At 36.0% G+C, this 15,029-nt stretch overlaps 1 protein-coding gene across 2 annotated transcripts; it reads left to right on the top strand.

Moving 5' to 3' along the window:
* The first annotated feature begins 621 nt into the window (after positions 1-621).
* On the top strand, positions 622-2,624 carry LOC103828272 (uncharacterized tRNA/rRNA methyltransferase MSMEG_6073/MSMEI_5913). 2 transcript variants are annotated; one of them, XM_033274697.1, is made up of 2 exons: positions 622-1,392; positions 1,426-2,624. In XM_033274697.1, the coding sequence occupies exons 1-2, from the start codon at positions 821-823 to the stop codon at positions 2,483-2,485; spliced, it is 1,632 nt and encodes a 543-aa protein (XP_033130588.1). In that variant the 5' UTR covers positions 622-820; the 3' UTR covers positions 2,486-2,624. The 2 variants fall into 2 exon arrangements, with proteins under 2 accessions (XP_033130588.1, XP_009102131.1); XM_009103883.3 differs by having other exon boundaries at positions 626-2,624.
* Positions 2,625-15,029: the final 12,405 nt, after the last annotated feature.

Genomic DNA, 15,029 nt, shown 5'->3' with positions numbered 1-15,029 from the left:
AGTATTGACAATCCGATGATCTTGTTTTCAACATTCATACATACTTTTGTAACAACACTCATGATTCTCATACAGTCAAAAATTCATTAATGTGACTAGGATTTGGATTTTGACCCGAACCAGCCTAACCAAACTGTAATTTTCTGGTTTCCGATTCAAATTTGGTTCAATTCGGTAGATTAGAAAATGATAATAAATCGGTTGTTAGTTACTTTTTTCATTTGAAGGAAAAGTTTATAGCTGAACTATGCTAACCAAACTAACCAAATTTTGAACCGATATAAAAAAAACTAACCGTAATTAAATTAAAAACACTAAAAATTAACTGATATTGAACAAAAACCAAAAACTTTGGTTAATTTTGGTATACATTCCATTAGAAGAGCTGATTAAATGTCGCAATAAACTGAACCAAATTTTGTTCAGCTCAATTTCGGCACAACTTTGTGTTAGTCTAACTAACTGAAAATTGAAAACCGAAGAAACCGAACCGAACTATTCAATCGTTCGAACCAAACCCGTAGCCTGCGACTGTGACTGTGAGTATGGCAGTCAGTGGTAGGAAATGTAATTTTAAAAGTGTTCGAGGAGTTTTTGGGCAAGGTGTAAGTTTTAGCAGAACGGTGCCGTTTCTCTGTTACGCAGCTGCGCTTCTCTTATCTTCTTCCCCCTTCCTCTGGTCTTTTTGCCTTAAACCCTAGCAATCTGAACGTAACAACACTGGTTCGTTCATTATCAAATGGGAGTTTCACCGTTGTTAACCGCTACTTTCTGAGAGCGAAAAGAGTTTGTCTTTCTCTCCTGTTTAACCCGGAAAAAAATGTATTGTAACTTGACAAGAACCCAAGGCTTTCCAATGGCGATTAGGGTTTCCTTACAACAAACCAAAGCTACTAAAAGCTGTTTCCACCTCAAAGGAAGCGCCTTTGCACATGTCTCGACTGGGTTTAGCCGAGGTAGTCTTTTAGTTAGCTCTCGCCTCAAATCTATAGAGATTGGAATGTTAGGGAAGCTTGAAAGCGTTAGAGACTATTCTAGCTTCGATTCACAGAGATTTGGCAAACGAAGTAGTGGTGGTAATAGAGGAAGATCTGGATTAGTTTCAAAAGCTTACCGAGAACAGAGAAGTGACGGAAACGGCCGTGGAGATTCCATTTGGGTGAAGCCAGTGGAAGAGAGGAGAGGTAATGGATCATCTTCATCTTGGGAGAAGAAACGAGATGGAAACGGTTCTGTTTCTTCTGATAGGAGAAGTAGATTTGGTGGTGAAACAAGAAAGCGTCGTGGTAGAAGAGATGATAGAGAAGGAGGAGAAAGCGAGAAAGCTACTGGAAACTCTATTTGGGTTGCTAATGACAAACCGGTTAAAGAGCAGGTGCCTAGAGCTAACCGTTCTTCTTGGGAGAAACAAGATGAAACAGTGAGTTATGCTCAAGAAGATGATGAAGGAGGTGAAACCGAGCAGATTGAAGAAGAGCCAAACGATGCTAGGTGGCCTGAGATCAGAAATAGGTTCAATAGGTATGATGTAAGAAGAGATGAAGGGCGCGGTGGCAACGCAGCGTATCAAAACTGGAACAGGCAAGAGAGCTGGGGAAGGAGGACGTGGCAAGAGGCGACCGAGTCAAGCGTGCCTAGGATGGTTGGTGAAGTGGTTTACGGAGTGAGTCCGGTCTTAGCTGCACTATCCGCCGGGAGACGAGAGCTGTACGCTCTGTACGTTCAAGAAGGTTTGGATTTGAGCAGTAACAACAAGAAGAAGAAAGACAAGAAAGGTTTTGAGAGAGTCTTGAAGCTCTCTGAGAAGCTTGGGTTAGATATTAAAGAAACTTCCAAGCATGATCTCAACATGGTTGCTGATAACAGGCCTCATCAAGGGTTGGTGCTGGATGCTTCACCGTTGGAGCTGGTGAAAGTGAAAGAGCTAGATAAGGTTTCTTCGGAGGAAGAAGAGAAGTACTCTCTTTGGGTGGCGTTAGATGAGGTCACTGATCCGCAGAACTTAGGTGCCATCATAAGGTCTGCTTACTTCTTCGGAGCCACTGGTGTTGTGGTATGCGCTAAAAACTCAGCTCCGTTGAGTGCGGTGGTGAGTAAAGCAAGCGCTGGATCGCTGGAAGTGATGGAGCTTAGATACTGCAAGAACATGATGCAGTTCCTGGAAGCTTCCGCTGAGAACGGTTGGCGTGTGGTTGGTGGTTCGGTTTCTCACAAGGCTGTTGCTTTGAACGAGGTTTCACCCGGTAGGCCGACGATTCTTGTGTTGGGGAACGAAGGAACTGGTTTAAGGCCGTTGGTGGAGAGATCATGCACTGATTTAGTTCGGATTAGTGGGAATATGGCTAGCGATGTTGCAGCTAGTACAGAGTCTGAAGATGGGGAAGTAGAAGGATTCAGATCTTTCTTAGCTGTGGAGAGTTTGAACGTGAGTGTTGCAGCTGGTTTGTTTCTTCATCACTTGATAGGAAACAAAGCAAGTGTTTGATTCCTTGGTGCTTAGTTCCTCTGAATAATTTCATTTTTGCACTAAACTTGGGCGTTGCTATGTACTTGATATTACTTTTCTACTCTCATTCTATGGTTATTTACTAAAGTTTAGTTGTTATTGATTGATTTTTCAGTTATTTCTGTTCTGGGTATCGTTACACTCGAAAAGCCAATTCTGATGTTGCATTTAGCAAAAGAGAGATATAGAACTAGCGTCATATAGTCTTCTTTTTTTTTTGCAACACCAGTCTACAGAAAAAACAATCTTCTTTGCACGTTACACGCGTTTGTTCTTTTCATTGAGTTTATAATCGTGTTACTATTTCGAATAAATATTGCTTTGCTTATTGTAAACGCAAAACCAAATTGTTCCTACCACTAGTGTTTGATGTTTGCTTTTACAACTAATTTGTTAGATCATGAAAATGCTTTATATTTGGAACTTTTCAACTATTATTTGTATAGTTTCTTCAAATAGAAACGCAACACATGTCGTTTGAAAAACTCAAGAGATAAAACTTGTTTCAACACCACAAAACAAGTGTTGGAGGCAGTGAAGACAGCACTGGAGGAGCTGAATGAGTACAACCCAAGTGGACGGTACTCAGTCCCAGCACTGTGGAATTTTAAAGAAAAAAGAAAAGCAACACTTAAAGAAGTGATCGAATACATGACGCTGCAGATCAAGAATCTCAAACGCAAAAGAAAGGAATAGGTAACTCAAATCTTTTGAATTCGTTAAGGTTTGCAAGCAAATAAAGAATCGTTAAGACTGACATGTATTTGCTTATGTCATAACTTGGCAACTAATTCTCTCTCGGTTAAAAACATAAAGTGGAGTCTCTAATAGCATTGCAATCAGTGAGCTTGTAAAGAATAATTAATGAAATCAAGTGGTCGTGTTCTTGTGTTGCAGGAAGCAGAGACGCTGGAGGAAGAATGAAGACGTGGTCTTTTTATTAGGCAAATTGATAATTTAAGAACCTATGTATGTTGTTTCCAACGATCAACAATGTTCTTACAGTTTCAGCGACTTTTGTGAGTGTTTTAGACTCCTAGCAGTTAAATTTATTTATCTCCTATAAATATTATAGCTAATTTATTAGTTAATTTTGAAAGCGTAGAGTATATAAACTGAAGAGGTAACTTTCTTATTGATAAAACTCTCTTAAGGTTTGCTATTACATCACTCTAGTATTTATAGGCCACATCATCACTTAGTAAATCGAATCTATTTGTCATTGGTATTGTATGAGCTGTAGACAGGCTTGCTTTCACTTTTACGGACTCTTTACCGTTGTGGTTGTGACTGAGCTTGTCTTCTTGTGTTGTGCAGGAGCTCATACGATTCTTATGAGCTGATGCTGAGTTGATGGGCTTCACTGATGAGCTGTTGTTGTCTTGAGGACTCTTGGGCCGCCAAACCAAGTTGGGCTTGGGCTGAGTTCTGATACCCTCCCTCAAACTTGGCGTGGGGGGGAGACACACTCTAACTTTGCCTCGGAAATGTCGAAACGATTGTTGAGGTAGACTCTTCGTGAAGATGTCTGCGATCTGGAACTTGTTAGAGATGTGATGAACCTCAAGCGTCTTTAGAGCCACTCTCTCACAAACATAGTGGTGATCACGTTGAAAATGTTTTGTCTTCGAATGGAAAGCTGGATTTGCTGTAAGCATAACTGCAGAGAGGTTATCACAGAGAAGAACCGGAGTAGACGGAAGCGGAATGCCAATTTCCTTGAGAATAAGACACAGCCAGGTAATCTCCGATGCAGTTTCTGATAGCGATCTATATTCTGCTTCCGTAGAACTCTTGGATATAGTAGACTGCTTCTTTGATGACCAAGAAATGATATTTGAGCCTAAGTATGTACTGAAACCGCCTGTAGATCTCATAGTTTCAGCACACCCACTCCAGTCGCTATCACTGTAGGCTGTGAGCTTGAAGTCTGTGTTCTTGTTAAAAGTCAGACCCATTGTTGTTGTCCCTTTAACATACCGTAGAATCCTCTTGAGATGGCTGTAGTCAGTAACAGTAGGCGCATGCATTCTTTGACAGACGAAATTCACGGCAAATTGTATGTCTGGTCTAGTTAGAGTAAGGTATTGTAGTTTACCCGCTAGACTTCTGAAGTAGGTCGGATTAGAAAATAGTTCTTCATGTTGACTGGAATCTCTGTTTCTGTTGATCTGCATTGGCAGAGGAGTAGGCATTGGGCAACAGTCTGACATAGAGGCTACTTCTAGTAAATCTTCCGCATACTTTTGCTGTGAAAGGAACAAACCATCTTCATGAAACTGAGCTTGAATCCCTAGAAAGTATTTGAGTTGTCCTAGGTCTTTCATTCTGAACGTCTTGTTTAACTCCAGTAGAAGATTTTGTAGCATATCTGAACTGTTTCCTGTTATCAACATGTCGTCTACGTAAAGTAGTAAAATGATGATGTTTTTACCCTTTGTGCAGACGAACATTGAAGGATCATGATAACTACAGATGAAGCCGAACTCGAGCAGGAAGGTGCTGAACTTATCAAACCACGCCCTTGGGGCTTGCTTGAGCCCGTAGATAGCCTTTTTGAGAAGACAGACATGATTCGGGTAATCCTTGTCCACAAATCCAGCAGGTTGCTTCATATATACTGTCTCATGTAAATCTCCATGCAGGAACGCGTTCTTGACATCAAACTGTCTGACATCCCATTGTAGAACCGTAGCTATATGGAGAACTGATCTGATAGTAGCTGTTCTGACCACTGGGCTGAAGGTATCAAGGTAATCAATTCCTTCCTCTTGCTCATTTCCTTTTGCCACTAGCCGTGATCTTCTCTTGTCTAGTGTACCATCTGCATTCAATTTTGTTGAGATGATGGGCTTCACTGATGAGCTGTTGTTGTCTTGAGGACTCTTGGGCCGCCAAACCAAGTTGGGCTTGGGCTGAGTTCTGATAAATTTTAGTGACTTACGCCGATTTAATGCTTAACATTTTAGAAAATCGTTTTGTTTTCTCCTCTAAAGTCAACAGCGACAAACAAAAACTAATTCTATACTATTAAAAATGAATCATTCCCAAAAATCTATTAAATGTGATTTTTTTACTCATATGATTTTTGATCATTTGTATTTTATTATAACAAAAATTTTAAACTATACATCATAAATTTTCATTGTGAAACTTTTAACAACTTTCGTAATTTAAAGTCGTTTTTAAAACTTTTAAATATAACATATACGAAAGAATCTAATTTTTTATTATATGGTTTTTTTTGTCAGCAATTTAAACAAACTTATACAAACTCTGTAAACCAAACTGGTAGTTCTGCATCCATATGAACAACAAAAGACGATTGTCTTCTAGAACTGCGTGCAAGACTGTCCGCTCTTATATTATGTGTATGTGGTACATTATATGGTTAATATGATTGTTTAATTTATTTTAATAATATAACATTAAAAATAATGAAAAATATGTAAATTGTTATCAACTCTTTATTATTAAAATCATAATAGTCAAGTACATATTTTATTCATTTTTGGTAATTACGTAGCTTTTATTTAAGGAAAGAAAAATAATAATTATTATAATTGTTAATTAATTTCATAATTAGTTTAATGAGAAGTAAATAATATTGTTTAATAGACCAACATATTTTTAAAAAAACTTTAAGAATCACTCTAGTGATGATACGTGTCATAACTAAAAGTTGTAATGCTTCTCTTTTAATATATAGGGGATTCGACAACTAAGCTTTTAATTATTAATCGACTAACTTCAACGGATCAGGTTTATAAATCATCTTTTTCAATGTATACTAAGTGGACTAAGGACTTATCCATATGTAAAATTCCAATATATTAAATACCATCATCTCTAAACCAGTCTCATGATGTATCTCATACCAAAACTATATTGTTCCAATCGGGCACTTGTGGCCTGGTAGTAAATGACTCACAGCTGTGAGTTTCGTTACCTAAGTTCGAGTCTCGACCACCATCAGTTAAAATGGGGTAAAAAAAGCTATAGTCATAAAAAACTATATTGTTACTTTTATCAAATTGTGACTCTTAAAATCAAAAAGCTGCGCATGGTGAATATCTATAGAAAATAATGAAATTAAATTTATATTTTAATTCCAAATATGCTGAATGAAAATTATTTTTAAGAAACCGTGGTATATAGATATTGTTTGGTATATATACCGAACAAACCAAATAAGCCGATTAAGAAAAATATATTAGTATGATTATATGTAAATTCTATAATATAATTAATAATATATACATAATTTATTTATTGATATAATTTTTTTTTATTATCAACTTATACAGACTCTGTAAACCAAACCGGTTGATCTGCATCCATGTGGATGATGAAAGACAGTTGAACCCTAGCATTACGGGCTGGACTATCCGCCATTGAATTTTGCGTTCTTGGAACATGGATGATTTCTGCTCGGAGGAAACTTTCTTTCAGGGACTTGATGTCTTCCAAATAATTTGTAAAAGCTGATCATTCTTTTGGTTTCAAAATCATCTTCACCTATTGAGAACAATCTGTAGCAATCGTAACATGGAATTGACGTAAATTTCTCATGCATTCCATTGCCCAGAGTAGTGCTTCCACTTCCGCATGAAGAGGAGAGATGATAGTCCGAACATTCCTCTCTCCCAACAGTCCATCAAATCCTTCCAGAGTAATGAGCCAACCTTGTCCGAGAAAGATAGCACCCTCTTTCCAAGAACCATCTGTGAAACACCGTCTTCCTGGAATTGGCGGCAAAGACGTAACCGCAACTTGTGGTAGTGTCCTCTGCTCATGCAATGTTTGTGCCTCAGCCCATAATGTTGATTATGTTTCTGCTAATTTAAGCATATTCATGGGATCAATGTCCATATTACTGAAAACTTTATTATTACGACATTTCCATATGTACCATAGAATCCAAGTAAACTGATGATCCTCCATATGTGGTAGAACTTTTATTATTGATATGATCTTCATACTTACAATTTTAATTTTAGTCATTTAATACTTTGTTTTAAGTAAAAAGTTATTTTTTAAAAATTTTATCAAATAAAACAAAACATAATTTTTATTTTTTATTGACATATATGTGTAATAATATTTATTTAATAATATTATGGATTACTAATTTTTTTATTCTATAGAAAATATTATTTTATCAACTTAATATGTTCACTAATTATTTTAAACAGTAATAATAAAATAATAAAAATAGTCTATTCAAAAACCTAAATATCTTCATGTTTTATTAAATTCAATATCTAATTATATAAAATAAAACTTATAAAATTATAAAAGTTAAATAATTTTTTTGAAAAAATATTATTAAAGAAAATTTTATAAAAGATAATATATATTTAGTATTTTGGTATAAAACCGAACAAACTGAAAACTGACGGTATATTAACTGAACTAAACCAAAGTAGATATAGTTTTAATATGGTAGTTATTTTTTTAAACCGAAATATCAAAAAACCAAAAAAAAACGAACCAAAGCCGAAATGAAATCTTGACTGAATACCCCTTAATACAAAAAAAAAAAATCTTATTTGCACGTTACACGCAGTGTGGTTTATTCCTATAATTGAGCTTATAATCGTTTTTTTTTTTTTTTTTTTTTGTCAGCAAACAAAACAGATTCATGTAGACTCTGCGAACCATTCCGGTAGCTCTGCATCCATATGGACGACAAACGACGGTTGCTTTCTTGCACTGCGTGCGAGACTGTCCGCCTTTGAGTTTTGTGTCCGTGGTATATGAATGATCTCTGAGCTGTTGAAACTCCTCTTTAAAACTTTTATGTCTTCCAAATAGCTTGCAAAGGCTGGCCACTCTTCTGGTTCCGACACCATCTTCACCAATTGAGCACTATCCGTTGCAAAAGTAACCCATGCTTGTCTAAGATTCCTCATACATTCCATTGCCCATATAAGGGCCTCTATCTCTGAGTGTAGTGGCGACTGACTTGCTCTCGTGTTCCTTGCTCCCATTAGTCCATCGTAGCCTTCCAGGGTACTATACCATCCTTGTCCTGAAAAACTATCCTCATTTTTCCAAGATCCGTCTGTAAAACACCATCTACCTGGTATACTCGTTATTATCGAAGATACATGAATTTGGGTGCGTTCCATGTCTTGAGTCTGAGAATTTTGTGCTTCCACCCAAAGTAACGATTCCGTTTCTGCCAGTTTGAGAGTATCTCTCGGGTCCATATCCAAATTGCTAAAAACTTTGTTGTTTCTACCTTTCCATATATACCAGAGAATCCAAACAAATGAATGATCCTCCATTTTAGGAGAAACTCTCCAAAATAAATAATCCATATTGGTAAACAAAGATTGAGTGGGAAAAATATTTGGATTCATCGGGATCCGTGAAAGTGCCCAGACCTGAACTGTCGGTGGACATTCAAAAAACACATGATTAGCTGATTCCTCGGGAGCACCACATCGGTCACAAACAGTATCTCCTTGCATTCCTCTTGACCTCAAATTTTTCTTAACCGCTATACATCCCGTCAATAGTTGCCATAAAAAATGTTTCAACTTGGGTGGGCAGCGTAACTTCCAACAAAACGCCTTCAAAGGTGTTATCGAAGGGCCAAACTGGGGTGGCATTATTTCTCTATCCGGATATACTCGTTCCACTTCATAGCCAGATTTAACTGTGTATTTACCATTGTTTGTAAAATGCCATCCATTCCGGTCTTCTAGATGAGATCTACTGATATGAATACTTTGAATAATTTTCACATCTTGTGGATCCACTAGAGCCCGAATAACCTGTAGGTTCCATGATCGTGATGTTCCATCGATGAGAGCATCCACTGTTAGGTCCGGGTAAAGATTGTGTTGATTTTTATTTGCTGGTCTCGGGCGAGTGGATGGAAGCCAAGGATCATTCCATACTGATATAGATGATCTTGTTCCCACCCTTTTGATTAGTCCTTTGCTAACCAGAGATCTAGCAGAGACAATACTACGCCAACCATAAGATGACGAGTATGATCTAATGGGTTCCAGGGGTGAAGCATTCCTGAAATATCTCCCTTTGAATACACGAGAAAATAAAGTATTCGGTTTGTCCATTAATCTCCAAAATTGTTTCCCAAGCATAGCTGTATTAAAATCTGTGAGATCTTTGAATCCCAAACCTCCATCGTCCTTAGAGCTACACAGTTTGTCCCATGATTTCCAATGCATACCTCTCTTGTTACCCCCTGGACTCCACCAGAATTGTGCTACAGCACTAACTAATTTCTTCATTACCGTTTTGGGAATTCGAAAGCATGACATCACATTGTTTGGTAAGGCTGTAACCACAGATTTTATAATCACTTCCTTACCCCCTCTGGTGAAAAACTTAAAAGTCCAACCATTTACTCTGCTATTTAGACGCTCCTGAACAAATCCAAAAACTTGCACCTTTGATCCTCCCAGATTTTCTGGGATGCCCAAATAAGACCCCATTCCTCCTAAATTATGTATACCTAAGATATCTCGAACTTCATGTCGTGTAGCTTCTGCAATCTTGTGTCCAAATTGAATCGAAGATTTTTCAAAATTTATTTGTTGTCCTGAAGCCCCTTCATATTCCTTGAGAATCCTAAGAATTGTCTGACATTCTTCCTTCTGAGCTTTGCAAAAGAAAAGGCTATCGTCTGCAAATAATAAATGGGAAATTGGGGGGCAGGCCCTAGCAACCTTTAGACCCGTTAGTTGCTTATTTCGTTCTGCCTTTTTAATATTTGCGACCAATGCTTCCGTACACATAATAAACAGATAAGGGGATAGAGGATCCCCCTGACGTAATCCCCTCTGTGGTATTATATGTCCTTTTGGTTGCCCATTCAATAAAACCTTATACTGAACCGAGGAAATGCATTCCATCAATAAATGGATCCAATGCTGGCCGAATCCCATCTTGGTTAGTAATTCTTGGATAAAGATCCATTCAACTCTGTCATAAGCTTTGCTCATATCCGTTTTTATTGCCAAAAATTTGTCCTGGCACGATTTATTAGTTCGCAAACCATGGAACATCTCCTGAGCTATAAGAATATTATCTGATATTAATCGTCCAGGCACAAAAGCCGATTGCGTCTCCGAGATCAGTGATGGAAGACAGACCTTTAATCTTTGACATAATACCTTAGATATAATCTTGTATCCTACATTACATAAGCTGATAGGTCTGAGTTCAGTCATCCTTGTGGGTCTCTCCTTCTTAGGAATCAGACAAATATTTGTAGTGTTTAACCTTGTGTCCAAATTTCCCGATGCCAAAAAACTATTGACCATTTCCAATAGATCCTTTTTTATTATATGCCATGAGTGTTGAAAAAAGAGAGCCGTCATTCCATCCGGCCCAGGAGCTTTCTCCGGATGCATCATGAATAAAGCCTGTCGAACTTCCTCCTCAGTTGCCAACCGAACAAGCCGTTGATTCATTTGTGGTGTAATTGAGGGTGTAATCTCATCTAAAAAACCATCAAAACCAGTAGGAGTTGTTGTCTGAAACAGATCTTCAAAATAATCCACTGCCACCTTTTCGACCCCCTGCTCCTCAATTATCCAGTTTCCATCAGAATCATATAGACCCACAATTCTATTACGAGCACGACGTTGTTTTGTTAGAGCATGATAGAATTTTGTATTGAGATCCCCAGAAGTGTGCCACATATTACGACTCTTCTGTTGCCAGTACTCTTCCTCATCCTTATAAGCTTCCTGTAACTTCCTTGAGACCTCTAGAATATCTTCTTGGGTTCTAGCATTATCCGTTTGGACTTCTTCAAGTGCTTTCTGGAGTTCTCCAATTTTCTCTTTCCCATAAGGTGGATTATTCTTCCGCCATGTAGAGATCTCATGACGGCAGTTTGTGATTTTTGAAACGAAATCCCCCGGATTCGCCTCTGAGGATTCACCCCACCCTCTTGCAATCGAGTCCAATAAGCCTTCTTGTCCAATCCATCTCTTATCAAATCGAAATTGTCCCCTCCGTCTTGTTATTTTATTGTCCAGAAAAGCTACCACCGGTCGATGATCGGACCCCACCATTCTCAAATATTCTGTGTAAGAGCATGGAAAAAGTGTATGCCAATCTTCGTTTGCTAAAGCTCGATCCAACCGGCACCGAACCATAACTTTTTTCTTTTTTCCTTGTTTCCTTCTTCCTTGCCAGGACATCTGATTTCCTCGGACCGGGAACTCCAAAAGTCCAGTATTCCTAATCATGTCATTAAACGGTACAAAAGATCCTGCACTTCGTATGGCCCCTCCATCTTTTTCATGATTCCCAGTTATCTCATTCAAATCTCCAATAATAAACCACGGCTCTGACCTTGCTAGGCCATACCTTGTTAACAGTTACGGGATCAGGTTTGGGCTTATAATCGTTAGTATTTCAAATAAATATTGGCGTTTGAAAAAGTCAAGAGATAAAACTTGTTTCGCTACAGAACAATTATTGACGTATAAGCTCATCCTTCATATTTGGCTATTTGCAATGAAGTTGGCGGATTTTCACCATATTACATGTCCCATAGTTAGTTTTAATCTGCCATTTTTTTGAAATTGGGAAATGATATGGAGACAAAACACCAAATGGATGTTTCAGACATTTGTGTCTTTTTTTTTTCTTTTTTTAAACTGAAGACATTTGTGTCTTTTCATTCATTCACATGGCCTTTCGTACTAATAATAGTTACGTTTAACTCTCGTGTGTGCGGGGGGCTTTATGTGCATGTGTAATCTCTATCTCTATTTGTTTTATGATGAGTTGGGTACCACTATATCCTTATAAAGCCTACTGGTCCATTTCAGCCTGATGATTTAGGTATATTTCTAATTTTCTAGCACAATCTTTTTTTGGTATGAAAAAATTAATATTATTAAAAAGGGGCCAATCGGTTTCGAACCTCTAGCATTATTTGAGGTGGTTAGAGTCTCAAATTAAGCCGTTTTCCGGTTAGCTATGGGACATGTGAATACTACAACTAGGTGTGCATCAGAACTGAAATGGAACAACTAGGGGGCTTTTGCTAAAAGTAATAGTCTATAGTCGCATGTTTCGCAAACAAGTTCACGACCAAGCCAGCTCTCAACCGCCTTACTAAACACAATTGTTGCCAATCAAATCCTTTTGTAAAATTAAGTCCCTAGAAAACTTCACGAGACTTTTTCAATTTAAAAACATTGTTATATTTCGTCACGTTAAATTTGTTATTCGTTGCTTATATAATCTATCTACTGAAGTCAAATTCTTGCGATACACTTTATTTCTTGCACACAAGCAACTCAAGTTACGTACAGAAATCAAACAATGGTTTCAGATTGGGGTGCGAGTGAATGTTTGACCGTGTTTGCCCAAAAAGAACAACTCAATTTGAATTTATTAGCTTTTTGAATATGAAACTAATACTTTCAAAATAGTTAAAAAAAACAGCAACAATATTCATTGAAAACAAAAATCGTTGTGCTGCCTTTGCAATATTGTACTATGTGCATATTTGTATAAACTATCCAGAGAAGATTTAGAACTTATCAATCCAATGATCTCATCTAACTAGAAAATTCGTCGACAAAAAAAAATCTACCTAGAAATTCAGTAATCTAATAATCCCATTTAGTTTTCCCACCAAAAATTGATTTGAAGTGAGGAACATTGCAAGCAAACAAAACAATATATTTATAGTCACATCAGAGAAGAAGATGCATAGAATATACCCACAAGAATATTAAATTCGCAAATGAGATCAATGATTATGTGTTAGGAGCAATAAAATCTAATATTTGAAAAGAAATAAATAAAAAACACATGTTTCTAAGCTGTCACCACTTGTGATAGCCTGTTCGAAAAGGAAGACATGGTCCCTCTCCTTCAGATTCGGCATAACATTCTGGCATCTTTGCCGCCAAATTTACTTCACACTATAATAACAATATTTCCTATTGAAATAAAAAAAATCCTTCCTGAAAATTTTATATTCTCTAACATATCTTTTATTAAATTAAGTTTTTATTTTTTTAATTCTTTTTTTCTTCAAATTTTATTGATTTTTGGTTGTTATCATTCTAATCCATATAATTCGAAATGATAATATATTTTTATTCATAATCCAGCTAAATTTAGTTATCTTACATAATAATTTAGAACAATCAAAATGTATATTAATATAACTACTATAGACAACTAAGATTTATTTAGCTATTATTTTTAAATATCTGAGTGATATGGATTATAAAACCTAAGAATATGATACATTTTGTGTATAATTGGTAATTTATAATATTTTACAGTATTTGTTTTTCAGTCAAATTTTAAATATTATGATATAGTACATATAAAATTTCCAGTTTTTGCAGTTTTACTTTTAGTTATTTTGTTCATTTTGTTTTCTCTCAAATATTTTGAAGTTGTAATATTTTGGCACAATAAAGTGGAGAAATTTATAACCAGATTTGATAGTAGTTAATCTGAATTAATCATTCTCAATTGTTTCTCAACTTGATTCTTTAAAAACTTATATTAATAACTAAATATAGAGTTACAAAAACAAACTAAAAGATTAACTTATATCAAAGATTTTTAAAAAAATTGGAAGCAAAAAACAATATTAGTGTGTCAAGTTTTTTTAAATTCTATAAATAAGTTTTAACATAATCCATGTTCATTTACAGTTTTTGCGTAAATATGTATCAGACATTATATTTAAATTTAATGTCATTTTTTTCTAAATTAATATCCCAAATTTATTAATTTTAATCAAATTTATCGTTTTTTTACTGTAGGCTTATTTCATCATTTATCATGCTAAACAGATGGTATTTGAAAAAATGAAAGACTATTTTCACTTTCAAAATGCCTTTAAAAGGGCTATTTCACTTTTTTGGCAAAAGAAAAAAAGAATAAAACATTTATAGCATCAAACTTTAAAATATCTACAAAAGCAATAACGTACAAAAGAAAATATTGTGTTCACAAAGTAATGTTTCTTTTCATACAAAGCTTTTTACGCGTATTACAACTTAGTGGCTTATACTAGTATATAAAAGAAGTAAATGCATACTGTTATGTTAATAAACTTGTAAAAATATTTTTTCCTTATATATTTATATACTCAGACTATATATATATATGTGTAATACTGTATTAAGTTGAGGACATGAAAAAAAAACTTCTGATTAAAGTAGAGAGTGGTAAAAAAAGAAGAAAGAAAATAAGTAACTATCTTACTAGAACCAAGACGAGTTAGTCTGGTGGTAAACGGTTTGCGACTTCAAGTATGGTTTCGGGTTTGATTCGCATTGGCCACCAGAGAATTTACATGCGGACTTGTTTTGGCATCTGAGACCGAAGACCGTTGCCTAACCATGACCCACCTTCAGATACGTCTGTGCCGCTAAAAGATTCAGTCTTTAGTTTGGACCACCACGGTGGAGCCATGACACTCGGTTATCAAAAAAAAAAAACTATTATACTAGTATTTTATCATTTTTAGAAATAAATATTATAATCA

This window comes from Brassica rapa, chromosome A07 (genome assembly GCF_000309985.2).
Source record: "Brassica rapa cultivar Chiifu-401-42 chromosome A07, CAAS_Brap_v3.01, whole genome shotgun sequence".
NCBI classification, from domain to species: Eukaryota; Viridiplantae; Streptophyta; class Magnoliopsida; order Brassicales; family Brassicaceae; genus Brassica; species Brassica rapa.
This window is presented reverse-complemented; position numbering and strand designations above follow the sequence as displayed.